General features: G+C 45.4%; 1 protein-coding gene across 1 annotated transcript in view; it reads right to left on the reverse strand.

The window, feature by feature from the left end:
* The window catches only part of myt1lb (myelin transcription factor 1-like, b), a 58,335-nt gene extending 43,010 nt beyond the window's left edge, over positions 1-15,325 (reverse strand). The window contains exons 1-4 of the mRNA XM_062469832.1: positions 15,221-15,325; positions 11,556-11,601; positions 11,121-11,154; positions 7,858-7,920 (exon numbers count right to left, since the gene is read on the reverse strand). Coding sequence (XP_062325816.1) covers positions 7,858-7,920; positions 11,121-11,154; positions 11,556-11,601 — 143 coding nt within the window. The 5' untranslated portion in view covers positions 15,221-15,325. The remainder of the gene's footprint in view (positions 1-7,857; positions 7,921-11,120; positions 11,155-11,555; positions 11,602-15,220) is intronic.
* Positions 15,326-22,500: the final 7,175 nt, after the last annotated feature.

Raw genomic sequence — 22,500 nt, forward strand, 5'->3', positions numbered from 1 at the left:
TTCCCCACTGCTGCTCCCCTCTACCCTTTTCACAATCCCCCCCTCCTCCTCTCATATCAGGTACTATCGTCCTGTTCCCCCTCTAACTGCCTCTTACCACTCCTCCTCTTTCTTCCTCCTCTCCTCCTCCTCTCTTCCTCTCCCCTCGTACCAGGCATGGGGAGTAAAGGATGTCCTCCTCCTCCTGTCTCTCCCTGCCACTACTCAGCACTGGCTGGCACCGTTCCAATGCTTTTAGTGAGAGCTATCTGTCAGTCTATGAATAATACAGCCCAGAGGCTGCTACTGCTGCGTGGAATCCAAATGAGCTAAGCTAGACATCAGGAAGAGAGAGAGAGAGAGGAACCCACGCTTACCTCCCTCCCACCCACCTCTCTCTCTCTCTCTCTCTCTCTCTCTCTCTCTCTCTCTCTCTCTCTCTCTCTCTCCTCTCTCTCTCTCTCTCTCTCACACCCTCCCTACCAAGACAGACAATTACTCAGGCCCAGCTGCATTCATGGCAATGACGAAACGCCCAGCCCAACATCCTCAGAGCCCCCCCATCCTCAGAGCCCCCCCATCCTCAGAGCCCCCCCATCCTCAGAGCCCCCCCATCCTCAGAGCCCCCCATCCTCAGAGCCCCCCCATCCTCAGAGCCCCCCCATCCTCCCCACCCCAATCTTTGTAACCCTTCCAATGACGCCTTGCACCCAAACACAACTCCCTCTCACCCCCCCCCCCCCCCCCACCCCCATGAGCCTGCCAGAGCCGAAACCATGCAGAGTATTATGCAAGCAATCTTGAGTGACACTACACATCTTGAGTGAAACTGCACAAAAACAATCCAAATTCCGAAATACCTTTTGGAATAACTGGACAATAGCGGCGACTACACTGAAGGTGTCGTGTGGAATAGAAGTGCATTTGGTGTATTCCTACTCATCCTCCAAATAACAATTTAATCAGCAACGTCTTACAAAATGTTATTTATTTCCAAAACTAAATGGCAATTTGAAAGAAGACCATCAGTCAATCAAGCAATATGCCATCAATCAATCCAGTTGTAGAGTAATATGCAATCTACCGTATGTAAACTGCAAGGGGTTCTGTTGCATAAATGTTCAGGTTGTCACGAGAGGTTATGTCACTCATGTCTACTGTATGCAATTACTTGGCTCAACACATGATTCTTAAAAAATAAAATGAACCAACCAGAGTGAAGTTGTGAATGAGTGGTAGATGATTGGTGGAGCTGGTGGTTATTCAGATGTGCCTCATCAAGTCATACTGTACATATTCCCACTCTGGGACAGTACACGTTCAATGAATGCTGTCAATATCCACCGTTTTACTAGAACCTTTGGGTGCATGAAAATGTTTTTCTAATCCTACATTTAAAAAATCTATACATTGACGATCTTCCATCTTATCCTATAAATAGGTTTTCTTAATGCATCTCCACGCTATAACCCATTTAGTACAGTCACGCACCTGATTGGTTAAAGAGACCAGCCAAATTACTCAATTAAACAATTAATCCATCACATGGTGGAGCCTGTCTCTTTACACTTGCACTTATAGCAGTTCATGTTGTTTAATTGCAACTTGTTTAACTACATGCTCTTATGGTTCTTCCCTTTGGCACTTATTTTGGTTGTTCACAATGTGTGCTTCATGTTTTGGCTACTCGCAATGTTTTGTGGCTATCTCGTTGTTATGATCAGTGACCTATGCACTTTGTAAAGCTCTCTCTTGGAAGTCGCTTTGGATAAAAGCGTCTGCTAAATGAATAAATGTAAAATGTAAAAATGTAAATGCCTGTCTCAGAAACCGCCAGACTATTTGCGTGAGCATGATACAAATTATTTTAAATTTGCGATTGTCTGACAAGACTTAAAGTTAAAAAACTTGAATGTTGTACAGAACAGAACATATAGACACACTAAAACACTTAACACAACAACAACACAACAAAACTATAATCTCAAGATCATCTATAGCAGCCATCATAATATCATCGCATTGCAGTTCCTTGCTCTCGGCCAAGATGTGTAGGACACAACCATTGTATTGCTAGTGAGGCACAAAGACAGTAAAATACAGTCAACAACAGCCTGCTAAGAAATCACATAACTACTAGACATAAAAAAAAAACTCCTTAAAGCTTGAAAAATATCACACCTGTACCATTAAATAATTAGATGTGCATTAAGGCTGCTTAAGTGATCATGCTAACCTATCCATCATTGGTTATAATCACTTGTTATTGTCGCGTGGGATGTAATTAGGATGTTCTTGGCAACAGCATGCTTCACAGGTAAAAATAATCAAAACGGAGACTACTCTGGTATGCGCCAGCCATGCACAGGCTAAGGTAATGATAGTCAGCCATGTTTCAGTCTTATTAGCAAATAAGAGGAGTGATCACTCGTTTTGTTTTTTACCTTTTCTCATCAATTGTTCACACTTCCCAGATTTACTCATGATTCATTTATGCAGCATCTTGTGCTGGCCAGAAACTAAATGTCACCCAAAGCATCCCTGACAGCGCCTATCGCTTCGTGTGTGTATGTGTGTGTGTGTATGTGTGTGTGTGTCCATTGTGGCCTGTTTCTCTTTACCATCTCTTTCTATTGACAAAGTTGAGGGACTAGAAGGATGTGCATATATGTATTGATAAAATATCACTATTAAGCATAAAAAGTCACTAAGAGAAATAATACATCAAAGAATCAATGAAAGACTTTGATTCCATTAAATGGTTGAATTGTTGAAACGCCCAATGTTTTGAGTTGACATTTCTGGACACGAGGATCAATACTCAGTGAACATATTGTTTTACATATTTTATGTATGACCATGCCCTAAAGTCTAGAATTAGAGATCATCTGTATTGCTGTCACTTTGTTCAGAAGAACCTCAAAACAGACGTGCGCCAAGCAAGGAGATTTATTTAGATATAAAGACACAGAAGAGTGAAAGATTCCGGTTAACAAGACCCTGTGGGTGAGATGGAGGAACAGTTAAGAGGCTCTGATATGATCTATAACAGAAGCCTAGACTCGTGTTATTCTATGTCACTTAGATACCCGTGTCGATCAACATGAGGTCCTTTGTATTTTAACCAAATGTCTTCTCCCTTTTCTCCTTCTCTCCCCCTCTGACTCCCCCTCTCTCCATCTTTCCGCTACCACACTCTCACTAACTTTCTCTCTCTCCTTCTCCAGAAGAATTGCTACGGTTGAGTGGGAAACCCAAGATAGATTGGTGCTCTATGTAGAGAAGACATGTTGTGTAGAGAAGACATGTTGTGTGTGTGTAAGAGAGAGACAGAGAGAGAGAGAGAGAGAGAGAGAGAGAGAGAGAAGAGAGAGAGAGAGAGAGAGAGAGGAGAGAGAGAGAGAGAGAGAGAGAGAGAGAGAGAGAGAGAGGGGGTGTATGTGTTTGCATATGTGAAGAAGAGAAAGGGAGGAAATGGGCGAGGAAGAAAAAGTGCATGTGCATGCTGGTGCACAAACATGTAGGTTCATGGGCATGAGTGTGAATGGCCTGAGCTCGGGGTTATATCCTAGTTGAGGGCTCTCACTGGCAGGGAAGAGCATCTTTTAATGTCCCTTGATTTTCCAGGGCTCTTCACACTGCTATGCCTGTTAATGGCTCTTCTCTCAGGTTGAGAGGATGACATGTAGTTTTGGAGTTGAAATGAGGAGTGTAGTATGTATTTACCAGTCACTGCGGAGGTGAGTAATTGTGTTTGATTGGCAGAATGACAAGTATTTTGTTGAAGATGCTAATTGTGTCTGATTAGCAGGTCTCTGTGTATCACATTATTTCCTGTTGCCACTCATCACATCATATTTGCTCCACTGCTGAGGTGTGTGTGTGTTTGTGGTGTCCTGTGTGTGAGTGCATAAGAGGGTATATACGTTTTTGCATTGCATAGGAAAGCCTACGCAGGTCAGAATGCAGTATACTCGTATGTTTACAGTGTATTTGACTGTGTGTGTGTGTGTGTGTGTGTGTGTGTGTGTGTGTGTGTGCGTAAGAACAGACATCTACCTGTTCCTCCCATCGTCCCTGTACTCTTTAAACCCACGCTCATCATCTCCTCCCTCCGCCTGAGTCTCATTTTAGATCCCTTCATCATTCATCACCCTCTTCCCTCCCTCTACAGCAGTCAAAGGTCCTTCCCAAGGTATCATTTAGCTCCAGCAGCTCTGTAATTCTAGACTCAACCCAGAGGGGTATGTCTTCTCTGCCCGACACCATAGAAACCACCTGTCAATCAATTCCCAGGCTGGTAAATTGCATACTGGTAAATTGCATAGAAAGTGAGAAGTGGTTATTAAGTATGCCCCAAATGGGCTGTGCAGGGTGACCTGGGAACCCATTGGCCTGTTGAGTTTTTAGGTGTCAGAAAAATATTTTCCAATCATGAAAAGTGAAAATGTATTGTAAAGGAAAAAGAGATTGAAAGTCCTCCTACATAGTTCACCTATGTCAGAAACCTTTGTGTATTGCATCTCCATGTCATATCACAGTTGCTCCATTCAACTATACCAATAACCTACTAGGGAAGATATGATGGAAGCTGACTAATCCAAAACGTCAAACTAACATGTTGCACAAGCTATATATGAGACACGATCACCCTGGCCTGTGCCTGTGGCCTTTTGATCTGAAACTAGTTCTACCTGCTAGCTAGCTAGCCGACTGCAGTACCTCCCGGAAGCTAACAAAAAACTGAGAAATATCTGCAAAACAAACAGCGACACCGTGGATGTAGCCAGATATGTTTCCTGCGATCACACCACCCTGGGCTGTATTTTTTGACAGCTATAGCTAGCTATGCAGGTAGAAAAATGACTTAAGACTTATCATTCGCTGAGTCGGTCTCCACTGAACGCAATGAGTGTACATGGTGGGGTCAGATGGCTGAGCGGTTAGGGAATCGGGCTGTTAATCAGAAGGTTGCCGGTTCGATTCTTGGCAAGGAACTTTACCCTACTTGCCTCGGGGGAATGTCCCTGTACTTACTTTAAGTCGCTCTGGATAATAACGCCTGCTACATGACTAAATGTAAATGTAAAGGCCTTCAAAACTTTAATTCTGCCTCAACCACGCACCAGAACCTTTGCAGAAATACCAGCAACGCAATCGGAATCTAGACAAACATTTTGACATCCTTCCTGTCTACGTAGTGCAAATATTGAGGGTCAAGTTAGGGTGCGGAATAATAATAATACATATAAGTGATATAACAATAGGGTGCCTTGCTGAGAGCAAGCACGTCTAATTATGAAGGACTCAAGTGACAATGATCTCACTGTTTTTCAATGCACTATCAAGATTAGCATTTTTCTACATTTAAACATATTGACCTTAGAGTTTACTATTTATTACTGTATGCTAAGCATTTCTATGGTAAATGTGTGAAAGGTCACAAATTAACATACGAATGAGAACACTGTTATTTTATCATTTTCATCATCAAGGCAATATTCATAGCAGGAGATGGATTTTCATCCACACATTTACAGTTAAGCTATGCAGCTTCACCATCAGTGAGGGTGCCTACAAGGTTTTCTGGCATTCCATGAGTCTTGATACACACACACATTAAACTGCAGAGAGAAAGAGAGAGATAGAGACACAGAATATATCGCTGGTGAGCAGCATAGCATAGCAGTGTGGAAAAAAGAGACAATTAACATATTAATGATCCCACCTTCTTACAGCTTCTGTCGGGGAGTCCAAACACTTTGATAAGTATGCAAATGAGCACCGCTCACCATCTGAAGGAGAAATTAGCTGCCTGAGACAGACTAAAGAGAGAGAAAGGGAGAGCAAGAGAAAAACAGAGATGACACACGGGTGAGGATAGAGGGGAGAGAGAAGGAATTGAGTTGGCAGGAGAGAGCGTTAGACAGTGGAGAGAGACAGCTGGAAGGAGGGCGATGTAAGAACAGGGACAGAAAGAGAGGAGGAGAATACGGGTGGAAGACAGAGATGGAGAGAGGGATTCAGACGTGCTGATGGACTGAGCTGCTCCCGTTCATTTGACTGTATTTATCTTGAATTAGCGGCCCACTGTGTCACAGTGTGCCATCAAGAGAGTGAGAAAGAGAAAAGGTGGTGAAAAAAATGGTGGCTTGGCCACACTCCCCTCTTCACACACAACCCTTTCTCTCTTCTGCAGGAGATCGATACCAGTGCAATGCTGGCTGCCTCTCTGCTATACAGTAGGCTACAAAATGGCTGCACAGGCCGAAGCTCGCTGAAGCGTTATAGACACACACACCACACACACAGACTTAGAGATGGTTTGAGTAATGACCCTTTCCAGACAAGGGCAAGTAATTATAACACAGACTGATTTCTCTCTCTAGAAGGCCTGTCACGTGACCAGGATGGCAAATATTTCCATATGGAAGCTAGAGTGTGTGTGTGTTTGAGTGTGTGAATGTGTGTACAGTATGCATGTGTGTTTGTGTCTGTGCTTGAATGAGTGGGTAGATGTATTGTGTCTCTTTTTTCTAGTAAGTTTGTTTAGTTAGTTGTTTGGTTAGTTGTAACGGTTTTAAATTCTTGTACTCACTGTGAAGTATTTTACTGTTGATTGTTTTTCTACAGGTACACTCTTGCACTTCTTGAGTTTCATGTTGTTTAATTGTAACTTGTTTAACTGCATGCTCTTATGGTTCTTCCCTTTGGCACTTATTTGTTTTTTCACAATGTATGCTTCATGTTGTGCTGCTCACAATATTTGGGGCTATCTTGTTGTTATGATCAGTGACCTATGCTCTTTTGTAAAGCTCTTTCTTGGAAGTTGCTTTGGATAAAAGCATCTGCTAAATGTATAAATGTAAATGTAAAATGTTTACAGCTGTATGAGCAAGTATTTACAAGTGGTAACCCAAAGAAACTGTGTGTGTGAAAGTCTGTGTAGGAAATAGGTGTATGTCTGTGCACATTCTGTTTAGTATATTTCTGTACAAGCACCTCTATAGGTACTGCATGTATTTGTGAGTCTGTTTGTATCTCAATGTTGCAACCCCGGTACAAACACGACAAAGAAACAGACCCAATATAGCAATGGAGCATGTCATTATGTTGTTCTGCTAACTCTTTCAAACTTTACAGACCACGAGGAGAGAATGATTGCTTTGACAACTTCAACTCGGAAAGGGCAGGGCGGTGGGGAGATACTCAAGAATGTTTTGTTTGATTCAATTTAACAGTACAACAGTGTTTAACGCATGGACCTTGGTTAATTCCTCCAGCTACCATTTGTAAGTGTCTCAGATGCTGTGGACATGATGATACAAATTATGGCATTTATAGGCAAATGTTAGTATCTGGAATGGTAACAATAGATGTCAGAGTAAGCATAGTTTTTTTTAAATGACCCTAGTCATAGCATCTTATTACACCTTGCACACTTTAACTTCCAGCATAATTAGTAAAAAAGCGTACCCAATCTCGGTCTCTGCGGCCATGAAAGCAAAACTGTTTGTGCAGCAAAATGAGATTAGGACGTCTTTTTACAAAAAAGACTGAGAAATTATTCTACCTATGCCTCTCCCTTACAGCAAGCCCTCGTTCTGAGTTTCTGAACACATGGAATGGCAGTTCATAAGCTCACACACACCTCAATAAACGGGATTTGCATTTGAGACTGTAAATATGCAAATGAAGGAGAAAAGTGAAAGGATTGTTTGTGCTGTGAGCTGTCTCTCAAATCTCGCTGAGAAGATGATTATTATGCCATCGCAGATGATTTTGCACACAGGCTTCAGAAGAACAATCAACATTGTTTATTTGCAAATACCCCCCCATTCAAACTTGGAGAATTTAAAATAAAGGCTGTGTCCTTACCTCCGATGTCTTGCATATTTGCCACTGACATGTCCGCTCCCATCACAGCCTGGTGTAGGGCAGCTGCAACCACACAAGGAACATACACACTTGAGTATACATACAAACAAACACAATGAGTACACACACACACAGCACACACAGACACTCGGCAAACAATGACCCTCCACCTTCACAAATCTCATTTCCTCTTTTCTGCAATTTCATTTTATGTAGCACCTGAAAACTCTTGTCAAACTCAAAACCTTTATATAGACACATACTAAAGCTTTGATACCCTCAAGCTCAACCAACAAAAATCCACCATTAGCAGCAGCGTATGACACAAGAAAAGGCACTCACAATTCATATTATACCACCTACTGTGAACCATCCATTTTAGTTTCAGCAGTCAAGCTGCCTAATGTCTCATAATCAGGCTGGCTAATTTACATTTAGTCATTTAGCAGACGCTCTTATCCAGAGCGACTTACAGTAAGTACAGGGACATTCTCCCCGAGGCAAGTAGGGTGAAGTGCCTTGCCCAAGGACACAACGTCAGTTGGCATGACCGGGAATCGAACTGGCAACCTTCGGATTACTAGCCCGATTCCCTCACCGCTCAGCCACCTGACTCTGTTAATAACTCTACGCTAATAACTCTACTTTGTTCCTGGTCCAGGCCAGACCTTCGTGACGCAAAGTCAAGTGCCCCCGTCCTGACGACTATCAGGTCTTACCTGAGGGAATGAGGGGGTGGGGTCGCATTGAGCGTCATTATCGATGTTACAGACGCCGCAGTCCTGAAGATAGGCTGACTATTGATCGTCTGATTAATTACTTTCTGGCGGGCAGTGGCAGTGGAGGGGGTGGGAGGGTGGTCGGGGGTGAGAGTGTGGGAGGGAGATAGAGAGTGAGGGAGAGATAAAGAAAAGAGAGGTGACAGGGAGGTAGAGAGGAAAGAGAGAGAGGGCAAGAGAGAGGGAGGCACACTATCTATGAAATATCTGGAGGCTGGAGGCCACACTGTGGCCTTACAGGTGGAATATTATTCATTGATGAGCTGGAGGTGACTAGAGAATGTTATCTCAGATCCACACCAAGCCCTCTATCTGCACGGTATGGGCTGAGTGTTATTCATAGACTAAACTGTGTGGAGAAAACATGGGTTGGGGGGCAGGTTGAAGAAGCTTTTGGAAAATGGACTAAACCTGAGCCATGTACTATAAAGTATATGTGCCACACACACATGCCCCCCTATTTTGACGATCTGAAACGCAAGTATCAAAACGCAAAGCGCAAGTAACTTTGTGGGCGGGACTCCGGCTCGGTTGCTATTTTGCCGGCGGGATAAATGACTTTGCGCCTGGCGCAAATCTAAAATGGGTAGGTCCGAAGTAGCTACATTACTAATGGGTGTGGTTTGGGCGTAACGTGCAATAAACCAATCAGAGCGTCATCTCACATTCCCTTTAAGAGCAGCGCTTGTTCCATGGCGGATTGCTATTATAACGGCGGATTTGCCAGGCGCACGCCAGGAGCGGTTCACAGCCAAGGAGACCGACGTTCTAGTCAGGGCCGGAACAAATAGACAAGTGACATTGTATGGGAAAGGCAGAGCAGTTTTCTCATTGCACGAAATTGCTCCGCTCATGCTGCTCATTCAAATTCTTATCCTTTTTTTTATATAGCCTACCCTATATTTTATTTTTTAAATTGTTTAGTTCTTGGAATTAGTTTAACTATTGTACTTTTTTACTTAATTAAGACCCGTATATGTTTATTGTTTGCACCTTCCTGCACAGTAAATTCCGTGTTTGTGTAACATAGGCTACATGGGCGAATAAACCGAATTCTGATTCTGATGGAGATGGGAGAAGAAACCCACCCAAATTAGCTTCGGTTAAACAGGCGTGGGAGGAAAATTGCCACAATTGTTACAAATCATGTTCACATACATAGAGATTTCTCATGAAAAATCTTTTTATAATCATTGAAGAAATGTAACACGCCATAAATCAAAACAATGTAACGTAGCTTTGCAGAAAGAAGACCCTGGCCTCGCCAGCAGTGTGCAAGGACCAAGCTTGCGCCCTTAAAATAGCATCTGAATAATGCGCCATTGACTTTAGACCACGTTTTTTCTGGTCAGTGGCGGAATTGTTTTTCGGAAACTGCAAAATAGCACCAGGGAACGTTTGCGCCGGAACACGCCTCCTTTTTCGCTGAACCGCCACGGGAGCGCAAGGTCATTTCGACGTGCGTCTGTGGAGGGAAAAGTCCGCTTTGCGTCGAGTGCAAACTAGGAATGATACTTGCGTCGTTGACAAAGTCAATTGCGCTGGGTGCAAGATCGGGCCCATGATGTCAATAGGATCTTCTATTTCCGGACATACTGAGAGGACAGCATAGTGTGGAAGTTAGCGTGATGGGTAGCGATTGCTGTTGTGTGTTGACATCCTTGAGTCCTGTTTGTTGATCTTGTCAATGTGGTATCCATAAATGTAAGGGGAGTCTTAAATTGTCAAGTCGAAGCATTGTGTGGACTTGACAAGGACCATATTCGTCATGGGGTATTTGACAGTTATCTGACTGGTTCAGTTTTGTTGACAGGTAGCTTATTGCTGGGTTGGTGATGACATCCAAAAGACGGAGAAGGAGACGGGGGATAGAAAGAGAATTAGATAAAGGGAAGTTAAAGTATACATATCATGTTTTCATGTGGCAAACAAGGAGAGAGAGGACGGGAAACAGTGAGAGAGAGAGAGAGAGAGAGAGAGAGAGAGAGATGAAGAAAGAGAGATACTTTAATAGACAAGCAAAGAGGAGAGGTAGAGAGAAAGAAGGGCGGTATAGTGGGGCTGCAGGAGTACACTAACTGACTCTCTGTTGTGAAGAGGGGTCTGGATTGGTGTGTCTGCCCCTTCACTGTGAGAGGCTGGGAGTCCCGGAGAAGGCCCATCACTGACCAACTTACTACCGTTCACGGTTTCCCATCTACTGTACCTAGCCGACTCTCCTTCTCCCCATTGCTCTCTGTCTCTCTCTCACTCTCTCACTCTTTCTTTCCTCTACCATCCCTCTCCCTCTCAGTTGTTTGCCCTGTTGGACATGCTCTTGGTATGGCTATGGCGTGTTTGATGTAGGGCTTGTGTTGACCTTAAGGGGCTCATAAACATGCGGTAGAAGTCAAACTCTCGAACTTGATCCATCCTCTCTCCATGAGATTTGAGATTTGTTTGTGAGTGTGTCGTGAAAGGCAACGTTTTCAAGGCCACACTAACCTGAACAACTCTTGTGTCGCTGGTTCCACAGGCACTGACAGAGGCAGCAGGGCAGGCAGAAGGGAGGAGAGAAAATGGAGAGACGAAAAAAGAAAGTGAGCACAGCAGCCTCAGCGTGCGTTCTCCAACAGCTGTGATGGTTTTCAGCACTAAGACAAACACTTTTCTACTGTAAATGTACTGTAAATATAAGTGTGGGCGCCTAATCTAATGATGACCACATATGCCTTAAACAGGTGGCGTGCGTGCTTGTGTTTTCGTGCGTACATCAGGCCTTGGGGTCATTCTGAAATGAATTCCCGTAGAATTGGACTAGGCCAACTGGGCGGGAACTGTCTGATATGTGTATGTGTGAGCAGGGAGGTGCAGGGAGGTCACCCTGTGCAGCTCCTGCCGTGATTGGAGGAGTGTGTGGAGGGGCGGAGCCTCGAATACCTTTGGAACGTGTGCAACGGCGCTTCTCGTCCGCATCCGCCTCCATCTGAGGGGAGACAAGGACAATCAGACAGACAGTCACACACCTGGTTCTTGGCGTCTTTTGCCATGTCAATCTTTCCACTTTATCTCCTTTCACCTTCAATCCTTTTTCAGGCACAGACTGAGTGAATGCGCACGCAATTTTCCTCACGGTTTTTGCCTAATGCTTGTGCAAGTTTTGTACATTGTGAATTGATTTTCCTTTTCAAAAACACAACATTACGAGATGTCAAACTGGATTGTAACAGAATGTTCCTATAGATGTAGGAAAACTCCTGTATCTTTAATAGATCCCAGCAGATTTATGATATATACATCGATTAAAACACTGATACAGAACCTTGGTCAGCAACATTGGCACAGAGGATGCACATCAAATGTTCATGAATCATATCTCTCCTGTCCAACTGTCATAGATGTCATGGATATATGAAGGGCGTTCATTTTTAAAGCAATAAATGAATGTATCAACACAACTGTACCTAGTAACCATGTAACTGGTGGGTTGCAGTTGGAAGTTTTGGAGGTGTGTGTGTGTGTCTGAGTATGTGGATAAATACAGTTGTCAAGACACTCGTGTTGATTTAATAATTTATTGGAATGGAAATAGGTTTTACTTCGTGGTTATTTTTAAGGGGAAAACTGCCTCACTTGAAGCAGCTAGCTTAACAAGGCAGGGACCACAAGATATCAATCCCCCAGTGGACAGAAAATCAAATCTAGGACTTTTAACAAAAAATGTCAAAAGGATTCACAGAGACCCACAGATCAGTACCAGTAACAAACCTAAACCCTCAGAGAAGACATGGAAGAACTCCCTAACACTCAGAAAAATTTAAGAATTCATTGAGGGTTACTCTCCTCCAGAGATGGTTAAGGCAAAACGATCCAGACTCTAGGATTCACTTTACAAGAGAATAGATTTCACAAATAAATAGTGTTGTCAGAAATAGAAATAATGTATGGAAGAGGGGATGTGTGAGGGTGTAAGTGAGAATACTGTCTGTAGTAGTGTCTGTTCCCCTGCAAGTGGATGTACATGGTTGTTGGAGACAGATTTGAACGGTTTCACTTTACAATGGGGGTTTCCATGGCAATCAGAGGAAATCCTACCTCAGTAAAATGAAAGAGAAGGAACAAAAAAACCAACAACTTATCAACTAAGTCACCCCTTGGGCAGACACACCTCCTCTCACCCCATTCAGATACTGACATTTGAGAGGGAGAGAGAGAGAGAGTCAGACTCAGAAACAATGATCATCTATGGATATGGTGAGAGCAAACAAAAAGAGAAAAAGAGAGCGACAGCAAGAAGTGGGGGGAGGGAAAGACAGAGAGAGAGAGAGAGAGAGAGAGAGAGAGAGAGAGAGAGAGAGAGAGAGAGAGAGAGAGAGAGAAGCCATGTGGTGAGCCCTGCTAGTCCCCTGCCGTGTTTCTATAGCCAGACTCAACATGCTAACACTGTGCTTTGGAGAGCTTCTTTTTTGGGGGGAGAGATTACCCTCAACACTTGACCTTAACACAACTCCAATTCACTGTGTGAAATCAAATGTTCAATTCATGCCGGGGCACGAAACCAGCCTAAGCAACCAATGGGCTGAACAGACACACATGGGAGGGCAACGTCTAAAACACAGAACCGGTGTTTCAGCTTGTTGAGTTCCTGACTCAGTGTGTGAGATGCAGTAGTGTTGCTCTATGTAACAGAGGCCAAACAGTCTTTGTGTCAGTCTAATGCGATCGGTGTCAGACAGAGCATGTCTGCTGTGTTCAACACACCTGCACACACACACACACGCACGCATACACACACACTTAAGCACACACAGGCATCCACATTCCTTGTGCAAGCAAACACACACAAAGAGATCTGCCCCCTCCCCTCCCGACACACACAAACACAAATAACAGGCCTATCTGAGGCTCTCAGAGGCTCTCCAAGGGTCTCCCCCCCCCCCCCCCCCCCCCCTCACTCTGTCTCAGCCGCAACAACAACAACATTGGCGCCGGCTCGGCTTCCTCCCTCAAGGCTTTCTGTGAGAGCGTAGCCTCATGCTCTCGGCGATTGTGTGAGACTCGCCATATGTTAAAGAGCCCTCCTCTCTCTCTCTCTCTCTCTCTCTCTCTCTCTCTCTCTCTCTCTCTCTCTCTCTCTCTCTCTCTCTATCTCTCTCTCTCTCTCTCGCTCTTTCTCCTCTCCTCTCTCTCCGCTCCACTCAACACTATCCTCATTCTCCCAGTATCAGTATAGAGAGATATAGGAAAGTGTGGTCTGGACCATGTAGGTTTGACGGCTTGCCGAAGGATCAAATACACATTTCAGGTATGTCTTACGAAGACCATAACTGAAAAATGTCAGCAAAGTTGTCATGATGGTTTTATGCAGACACAACAACAGGAAAGACGTTTTTTACTTCATTCATCATTCATACATTTTTTGCCACATTTCCAAAACACTTTTCCGTCCACACATCATTCTTCTTCTACTACTAACAAACTAACATGATTCAAATCCACTGGGAAAACTTTTGAACCCATTTTTTCTAAACCTCCTTAAACCAGCTGTGTGTATTCCAGAAGCCTTCACTGAACATTGGCAACTATTCGATGCTATGGCTCAGTTTTTCATTCAAGCCTTTAGGGAAAGGATTCATGTCCAAATGCCAGCTTTGTTTTGGTGAGCATCATAAGAGGGCAATGCCACATTTATAACAAGTAAATTCCCTGTCTATTAGCAGTTCAGGATTCCTAAAAGGGAAACAGCATACCACGTAACAAGGAATACTCTCCAAAGCATGACAAAGTGAGTTCTTAGCATGATGAAAAATGCGAGTTGAAAAACAGTTTGCATGCAATTCGAGTACATTTTAAAGTAATGATAACATTATATATTATATTATAATACACTAAACACAATTTCAATCCCAAAGATGAGTGTGAGTCTTGGTCTCAGTCCTGAACATGTCTGGGCTCAGTTTAGGTGGTCTTGATTACACTTGTCCCAGTCAAAAAGAACATTAGGTTATGTTTCTGTTCGTTAGTGTGGCATATTGCCTTACAATAAGCCTAAAATCATTGGAAAATTGTATGTGAAACATCTGTAAACCCAGTGATGTAGGAAATAGACACTGAAATGGTTCCTTTTTCTTAACAAGATGTTACAGTAGGCCTACCGGTTTCAAAAAATATGATCATGCTAAAACTGCCATCAATGTTTTGGCTATGACAGATTTGCTGCATCGAAATTCTGGTTCAGTTTTAATGTAACCTGTATCGAACACTGTTTAGCTGTGGCCGGTTTGTAAACCGCAGAAAGGTTTTAGGTGTGAAAGGGTTGAAGAAAAATCTGAAATGATTTAGCTGGTGTGTGCCTGAGATGGTGAGGATGTCTTATTATAAATTAAACAGAACATCACTCCAATGTCTAATTTGCTTTAGAACGGGATGAGGAATGGGAATGAAATAGCAAGGTTTCCTATTACTCTGTAGTCCTACATAAACGGTTGACATGAATATAAAGGATGACGTGAATTTAATTTCACTTGCTTGCTGAATTGGCTTGAGTGTTAAAGACATGTTAAACTGTACTGAAACTGGTTTGTGAACGAATGGGAAACTTTTACCTGCAATGGTTTGGGAAGAGATCAGACCTCTGTTTCCTTTTGTCTACCACAGTAGACGTCCGACTGAAGAGAAAGGAGCTCACCACTTCTCCAAAATCATTCTCTACATAAAAAAAAGCAACAACAAAAAAGCAAAACGTCATTACAAATTCAAATCTCCGTGCAAATCGATTTACACATTCTGTACTATGGAAATTGAGAGTGTCTTCCGGGAACGAGCCTGACTCTGGCTTCATGAATAGTCATATAGCATGGAAATGTACGTCCGTATATGCGGTGAATGTGATTTCCTCCCCTCTCTCTCTCTCTCTCTCTCTCTTCTCTCTCCTCCTCCTCTCTCTCTCTCCTCTCTCTCTCTCTCTCTCTCTCTCTCTCTCTCTCTCTCTCTCTCGATAGCTGCTTGTCATATTCTGAAATAGACTTGGCACTGGGGTAATTAGCTAGATTTATCATATTCTACAGGAAACGGGAACAAATATAGCTAATGATCCATGCTACCCTCTATGATTCTCCTCCTTGCCGGGGAGTGGCAGAGGGAGGGAGCAAGAGAGTGAGGGGGGAAATGAGGGATTAGGGAGAAGATAGTGCTGTTCTCTAGGACTGGGCATGTTCAACCCATGGTATGATGTAGAACAGCTCTGAAAAAGTGTGTGCGCTTGTGTTGTGTGTGTGTGTGTGTGTGTGGCAGAGAGGAGAGAGGAAAAGAGGCGCATTGAACTTGGACAGAGAAAGATTGAGATGTAGACGGACACCTGTACAAATTCCCTCTCCTTCTCCCTTTCTCCTTTTTGCCTCTTTCCCTCTCTCCTTCTCCACCTCCCTCCCTGCCTGCCCCTCTCCCTCTCTCAGCTGCATTCAAGAATACTAATTGAGGCCGGGTATGCGAAGAGAACAGCTGAAGTGTTGTTGGTGCGGCAGTGAAGTGTGTCAGGAGGAAGGGGCTCCCTCAGGGGGACTGTCATGCCGCCTGGAACTACACACGCTAACACATACAAACGTGCTAACACACAGCCCATCACGCATGCACACACATACATACCCCCACTTACAACCAGAAGCACACCACTATGAAGTGGTAGTAGTGGTGGGGCCCCCTGTGTCTCGGCCTGCATAATATTTAATGCCAACGCATCTGTCTATTATTTTGATATCGCTCTCCCTACATCCAGACAAGCCCACCCCCAGTCATCTACATTTACATTACATATATATCTCATTTAGCAGACGCTTTTATCCAAAGCGACTTCCAAGAGAGAGCTTTACAAAAGTGCATTGGTCAATGATCATGAACAACAAGATAGCCCCAAAGGCAGCCAAAACATGAAGCACACATTGTGAAAAGCAATACGTGCCAACGGGAAGAAACATAAGACCATGTAGTTAAACAAGTTACAATTAAACAACATGAACTAGACACAATCTAATCTAATCACAGTGTAATCTATAAATGCCCTGTCAACACTGGATCCTGATTAAGGCTTTGGTGTGGGATGGGGTTAGCTCTAGCCTGTTGTAGGGGCCTGATGATGGTGTGCATGTGCCTGTCTGTCTCTGTTTGTGAGTGTGCGTGATGTGGGAGAATGCAGGTGCACGTGTGTGCATGTAGTGTGTATGTTCTGTGTGTTTCAACATTCTGCCCTAGGTGCAGAGAAGGCCTTCTAGTTTGCACATGGGCTGCAGATTCAGCACCTAAGGGACAGCGACAGAGAGAGAGCCGGTGTTGCCGAGTGAGGCTTACCGTGAGAAAGGAGGAACTGAGGAGCCAAAAGGCATGCAGGCAACCCCCCCCCCCGGCCCCCAGACAGACACACAAACGATCCTAAGTGAACCCGACGGTTTATAGAGGGGAATGTTGCATTTCAGGTATTTCAAAACGCAGATGAAGGAAGCGCATCTGCTGCCCTTTCGCTCAGACTTTATCAGAGCCTATATATCAGAATGCCTATAATAGCATGGGTGGACTGCCTGCTCTGTGCACACAGTGAAAGCCGTTTGCGATGAAAACGCAAGCACGCACAGTGCAGTCAGCGTATACGTGGAGGTTCGCTGAAAATGTGTTATATTTGCCAGGAACGCGATGAAAGCTCTTCGTTCACACAGGAACGCACGCACACACACACACACTCAAAATCACAACCATGCATACAGTGTAGATGAACACCCCAACATGAATTGTGTCTCGCACAGACACACAGACGCAAACAAAAACACACCTTAACACCCCAAAATAACCCTCAATCTCTCCTGTTTGTACACGGCGCAGAGTGACTGGGGCTGCCTGACCTACATTCAGCAAACGTGCGTGCAGCACAGAGCAGAGGAGAACAGGGAGGAAAGCGGCATCTCTCTCCCTAGTCTTTGTCCTCATTGACACCCAGTCCTCCACACTTTTCTCTCATGGTCGCGCGCACCACACAAAGTCCCCATCCCCGCCACCACCACCACACACAAATATTTCCTGTTCAGACAGCCCTGGTATGACCTTATGGAAGGCTGGCAGGCTGGCATGCAGGCGGGGCTGGGGGGGGGGGGGCATTGCTGGGTGGGTGAGGGGCACGGACCTGCCACTATGCAGGCCTGCATGGCATGATGTTGTTACTCATTGATGTCATCCTAAACGTGACTCAGGGAATGGGGCAGGACAGACTTGGGGTGGTGGGGGGCATGGGGAGCACATCAGACAGCGAGGGTGCAGTGGGGGAGAAAGGGGGTTTAATGAGGGAGACAGTGGGAGGTACCGGAAAGGCAGGCGGAAAAATGAGGAAGCTTTGGCACCCTGTAAGGAAGAGGGAGAAAAGATAAAGGAGATAGAGGGGAGGGCAGGAGACAAGAAACAAGGAGCGAAACAGAATCCCGGAGGTGGGAGACACCTAACCTGCATCTCTGGTGAGGAGCCTCCCTGATGGTGCACACGTTTTCCCGTTTTCTTTTCTTTCGTAAACCAAACAAAATGTGTGCGTGTGTTTGTGTGTGCGTGTGTGTGTCTGTGTTACTCCAGTTGACAGCCAAGATGAGAAGGAGGAAATTTGAGGTGGTGAGTGAAAGATGGAGGGGGGGGGGGCGTGATTCGAGCGAGTGTGAGAACGATAAATGAGAGGATAGAATAGAGGGTGAGGTGTAGTCAACAGAAAAGGCTTTGTCGGTGACTCCAGGGACCAAACACCAAAACACGTGTAAGCGAACACTTCCATTAAGTGCCACGTCCATTCATCAGGTGTTCCTAAGTGGTCCCTAGCATATTTTTGTTGTTTTTTTCTCCGAATTTTCGTCAAACCGCAAACGTGACGTTACAAACACAAACACCCTCGCACAAGCGATAAAGCAAGTTGAGAGGAAATATCACCCAGCGCGACACAATTACCCACACTCGGGGTAATCACGAGCAGTATATGGCTGCCTGGGTGGAACAGGGGGGATACTCAGGTGAAAAGCAAGACGGTAATCAGCCCAGCGGAGAGGAGAGCGAGAGAAGGGGTGGGTGGGTGGGGGTGGAGGGAGGGAGGGATGAAAAGAAGACGGGGGAGAAGGAGGGGGAGAAGAGGGACGTTTGGGAGGAAGCCGCGACTCACTGTAAGAAGAGAGGGATGGAGATGGCTAAAGAAGGAGAGAGAGAAAGAAAAGAGGGTGGGGAGGGGGCCGGGGGATTAGGGCCCCTGTTTCATTCCTTTAATTTCCAAGGGAGCGCTGGGGCCTTAATTACCAGCTGAGTGTTCGTGCCTGTGATTCCAGTTCCCTGCTGGCCATTCCTGAGGGCTGTGTGTGTGTTGTATAGGATGTGTGTGTTGTGTGCCTACTGAGATGTGTGTGCTTGGGCTTGTCCTCTTCATGAAGCTCCTGAAAGACCCAATATCAGACCAGACAAACTCCAATCTTCTCTGTACAGACTGTCACCATGGTAATCTCAGCAGTCCACACATACACATGTACACAGACACACACACACACACACACACACACAAAAGACTAGAGAGAGCAGAGACGCCGCAATGATGAAGGCAGAGTTTTTCTAGTGTTTTACGGTGTTCCCAAAGTCTGGTCACACATGCCAAAGGACACTCAGATTACAAAGGACAGCTAGGAACAGGACAAACATTACATCATTCACAATTCCAACGACATTCTTCCAAACAACGAACCAACCGTTTCCACATATCTCTTTAAAACACGTATCATAAACTTCAACATACAATGCCATGATGGACCCTGAAACCCAGGCTAGTTTTTCTAACATTTAACATTTAGCAGTTAGCATGGCTTGGAACCCTTTTTTAAAGGATCCCATCTAATCATAGTAGCAAGGACAGCACTGTGTGTGTACCTCCCGTGTAATGATTTGTACGGCGCGGGTTTGTCCGTCAATATGTTTGGGTCTGAATGTGTGTATCTGAGTGTGATCGCACCCAGATCTCGATGCAATGATAGGTTCTGTTGTTTTATTGTACCCTTTCTCTCACCATCGCTCTCCCGCTCCCTCTCTCTCCTTCCCTTTATATTTCTCTCTCTCTCCCTCGCTCCTCCCGTCTCTTTCACTCTTGCCTCTCTGAGGTGAGGAGTACTGCTGCTGCTGTCGTTGTCAAGCCTTCCTCAGAATATCAATGATGCTGTCTGCAGATAGGGATGTCACGTGCCCCTGTGCCCCACGGGCTTACCCCAGGATGACAGCAGGCATAGCCCTCCTCTAGGTGACCCCCCCGCACACACACACACACACACCACCACTACCACAATTGCCAACGAGCATACACACACACTAACACATACACACAGATACACATGCTTTTGTGCCCATTAAAGAAACATAACGGCACTGACACTAAAACACTGCAGGGGAGACAGAAAGGGAGAGGGAGAGAGAGAGAGTAAGAGAGGGAGGGAGAGAACAGTGCTGCACTGTGCTTCACACAGAAACACACGTACACACACACACACACACACACCACTGCGGGCGAGACAGATCCCCACCATAGCCCCACCCTCCTCTCTCACCATTCTCTCTCTCTCAGTACACACACGCATACAAACATACAAAAACACACACACATGCACAAAACACTGCAGGTAGGAAAGCACCACCTCGGCCACACACAATACAACACATCCATCACTGGCACAGACTGAAAAAAACGTGAAATAAACACCACATAGAACAACAATTCCCCCACTTATTCTCAACCAATCCAGCATTCTCTTTTGTCATTGGCGTTTGAAGTGATGTATTACTGATGCTCGTGGAGCCAGCTTATCTCAAACAACATTCTCATTCCGTTATGTAATATTGTCACGGCCACTGCCGTGCCCCTTTCATGTTCGGTGTAGGGCCTTGGTTTCCCCTGCCCTATTGCTTCCGTCGAGTGGTTGAGTGGTTTTCGGCTCTCGTTAGTGTTATTGCTTCCACCTGTGTCTTGTCTGGTTTCGTATTAAGTGCCTGTTTTGTGTCCAGTCTTTGTCAAGCGCGGTGTTTGTTTTGATCTGTAGGTGATCATCCCCACCGTGTTCATGTTTGAGTCTGTGTTTCTTTGATCCTGTCTTTGTCTCCTGCTCCTGGGTCCATCCCTCCTGCACGCACCTGTGACGAATATACAGTAATACTGAAATATCCATTTAATCTGGAAACCAGATTATATATTTACCTACTGTGAACCGTTTCAGCACCACGACAAAGTGTTTTGAGTTCCAGAGCTCAAGAGGTGTTACAGCACTATAACTCATTGAAATAGTCCTCAAAATGCACACAAATCCAACACAAAAACGAAACTGTGAGGACTAGACAAAGGTGCTGTCCTGGCCTAGCCTCGCTCCCTCCAGGTTTGCAGCTTGGGCCTCTACATGGGGCCTCTACAAGGGGCCTCTACATGGGGCCTCTACATTGGGCCTCTACATGGGGCCTCTACATGGGGCCTCTACAAGGGGCCTCTACATGGGGCCTCTACATGGGGCCCCTACATGGGGCCTCTACATTGGGCCTCTACATGGGGCCTCTACAAGGGGCCTCTACATGGGGTCTCTACATGGGGCCCCTACATGGGGCCTCTACAAGGGGCCTCTACATGGGGCCTCTACAAGGGGCCTCTACATGGGGCCTCTACATGGGGCCTCTACAAGGGGCCTCTACATGGGGCCTCTACATGGGGCCTCTACATGGGGCCTCTACATGGGGCCTCTACATGGGCCTCTACATGGGGCCTCTACATGGGGCCTCTACATGGGCCTCTACATGGGGCCTCTACATGGGGCCTCTACAGAACACATGAGGCAGTGGCTCTTGAACAGGAGGGAAAACAAGACTCTTTGTCGCCCCATTTTCAGATGTGACGGTAATAAAGTGGTAACATAGCCAAAGCCAGGTTTTAGGCCAAAGCGGTCATGTCTAAACCTACTCTAAAGCCCTACCACATGCAGCAGACAAGCGACATCACCTGGAGGCAATGGAATGTTGTTGTGCAATGCCAATTTATTAGTAACCCATACAGCCCGCGACCCTAATGCACTGATGTTTGGGCTGGATGGCTACAGTGACTGACATTCGTGTCTCTGGAACTCATGGATGTATTTAAAGAGAAATTTAGCTATGACCCCCCCCCCCCGACACACACACACTTCAAAACTCCTTCCGGCGCTGATAATCGGACAAAAAATATTTGTGACTGAGACCGGCTCCCTCCCCTCTGGTTTGAGGCATCTCCCCTTTGAGCTCTGTTGGCTCCTCTACTGAGGAGCTGATTAGCTGACAAGCGGCAGTCGGGGTGCCCGTCAGCTGAGTGGAGAGCAAGAAACGGTTTGGAGCCACTTCACACTCTGTCTGCTTTCCTTCAAGCACCTCACAGAAAACCTGACAATGTCGCTGGGTGGACGTGAGACGCAGTCGCCGCCGCTGCTGCTGCACAAAGGTTTTTTCCGTTTCAGGAGGAGGTGAGTTTCGTCATGTGTGGATTTGTGGATACGGTATTGCTCAACATGGAGTGAGGGTGTCTGTGGGAGGTGAGGGATTGTTCATGTTTGTGTCTGTATGGGATCGACGGTAGGGTGAGAACTCGGGATTTGTTGAAAAATGTATTTGATGGTGTGTTTGTGTGTGTGTGTAGCAGGGGGAGGGTCACGTGTGCAAACTTGTAGTGTGGTGGGGAGGGATGGATAGCATGTAGTGTGTTGGGGGGGGGGGTTGCACATGGGATGTGTGTGAGGAGGGGTATGTGGTGTGTGTGTGTGTGTAATATGGAGGGGGTATGTGGTGTGTGTGCTTCAGTGTGTGTGTTTGAGAGAGAGTGTGCATGGGCTCAGGT

Source organism: Osmerus eperlanus, chromosome 9 (assembly GCF_963692335.1).
Source record: "Osmerus eperlanus chromosome 9, fOsmEpe2.1, whole genome shotgun sequence".
In the NCBI taxonomy this organism is placed as follows: domain Eukaryota; kingdom Metazoa; phylum Chordata; class Actinopteri; order Osmeriformes; family Osmeridae; genus Osmerus; species Osmerus eperlanus.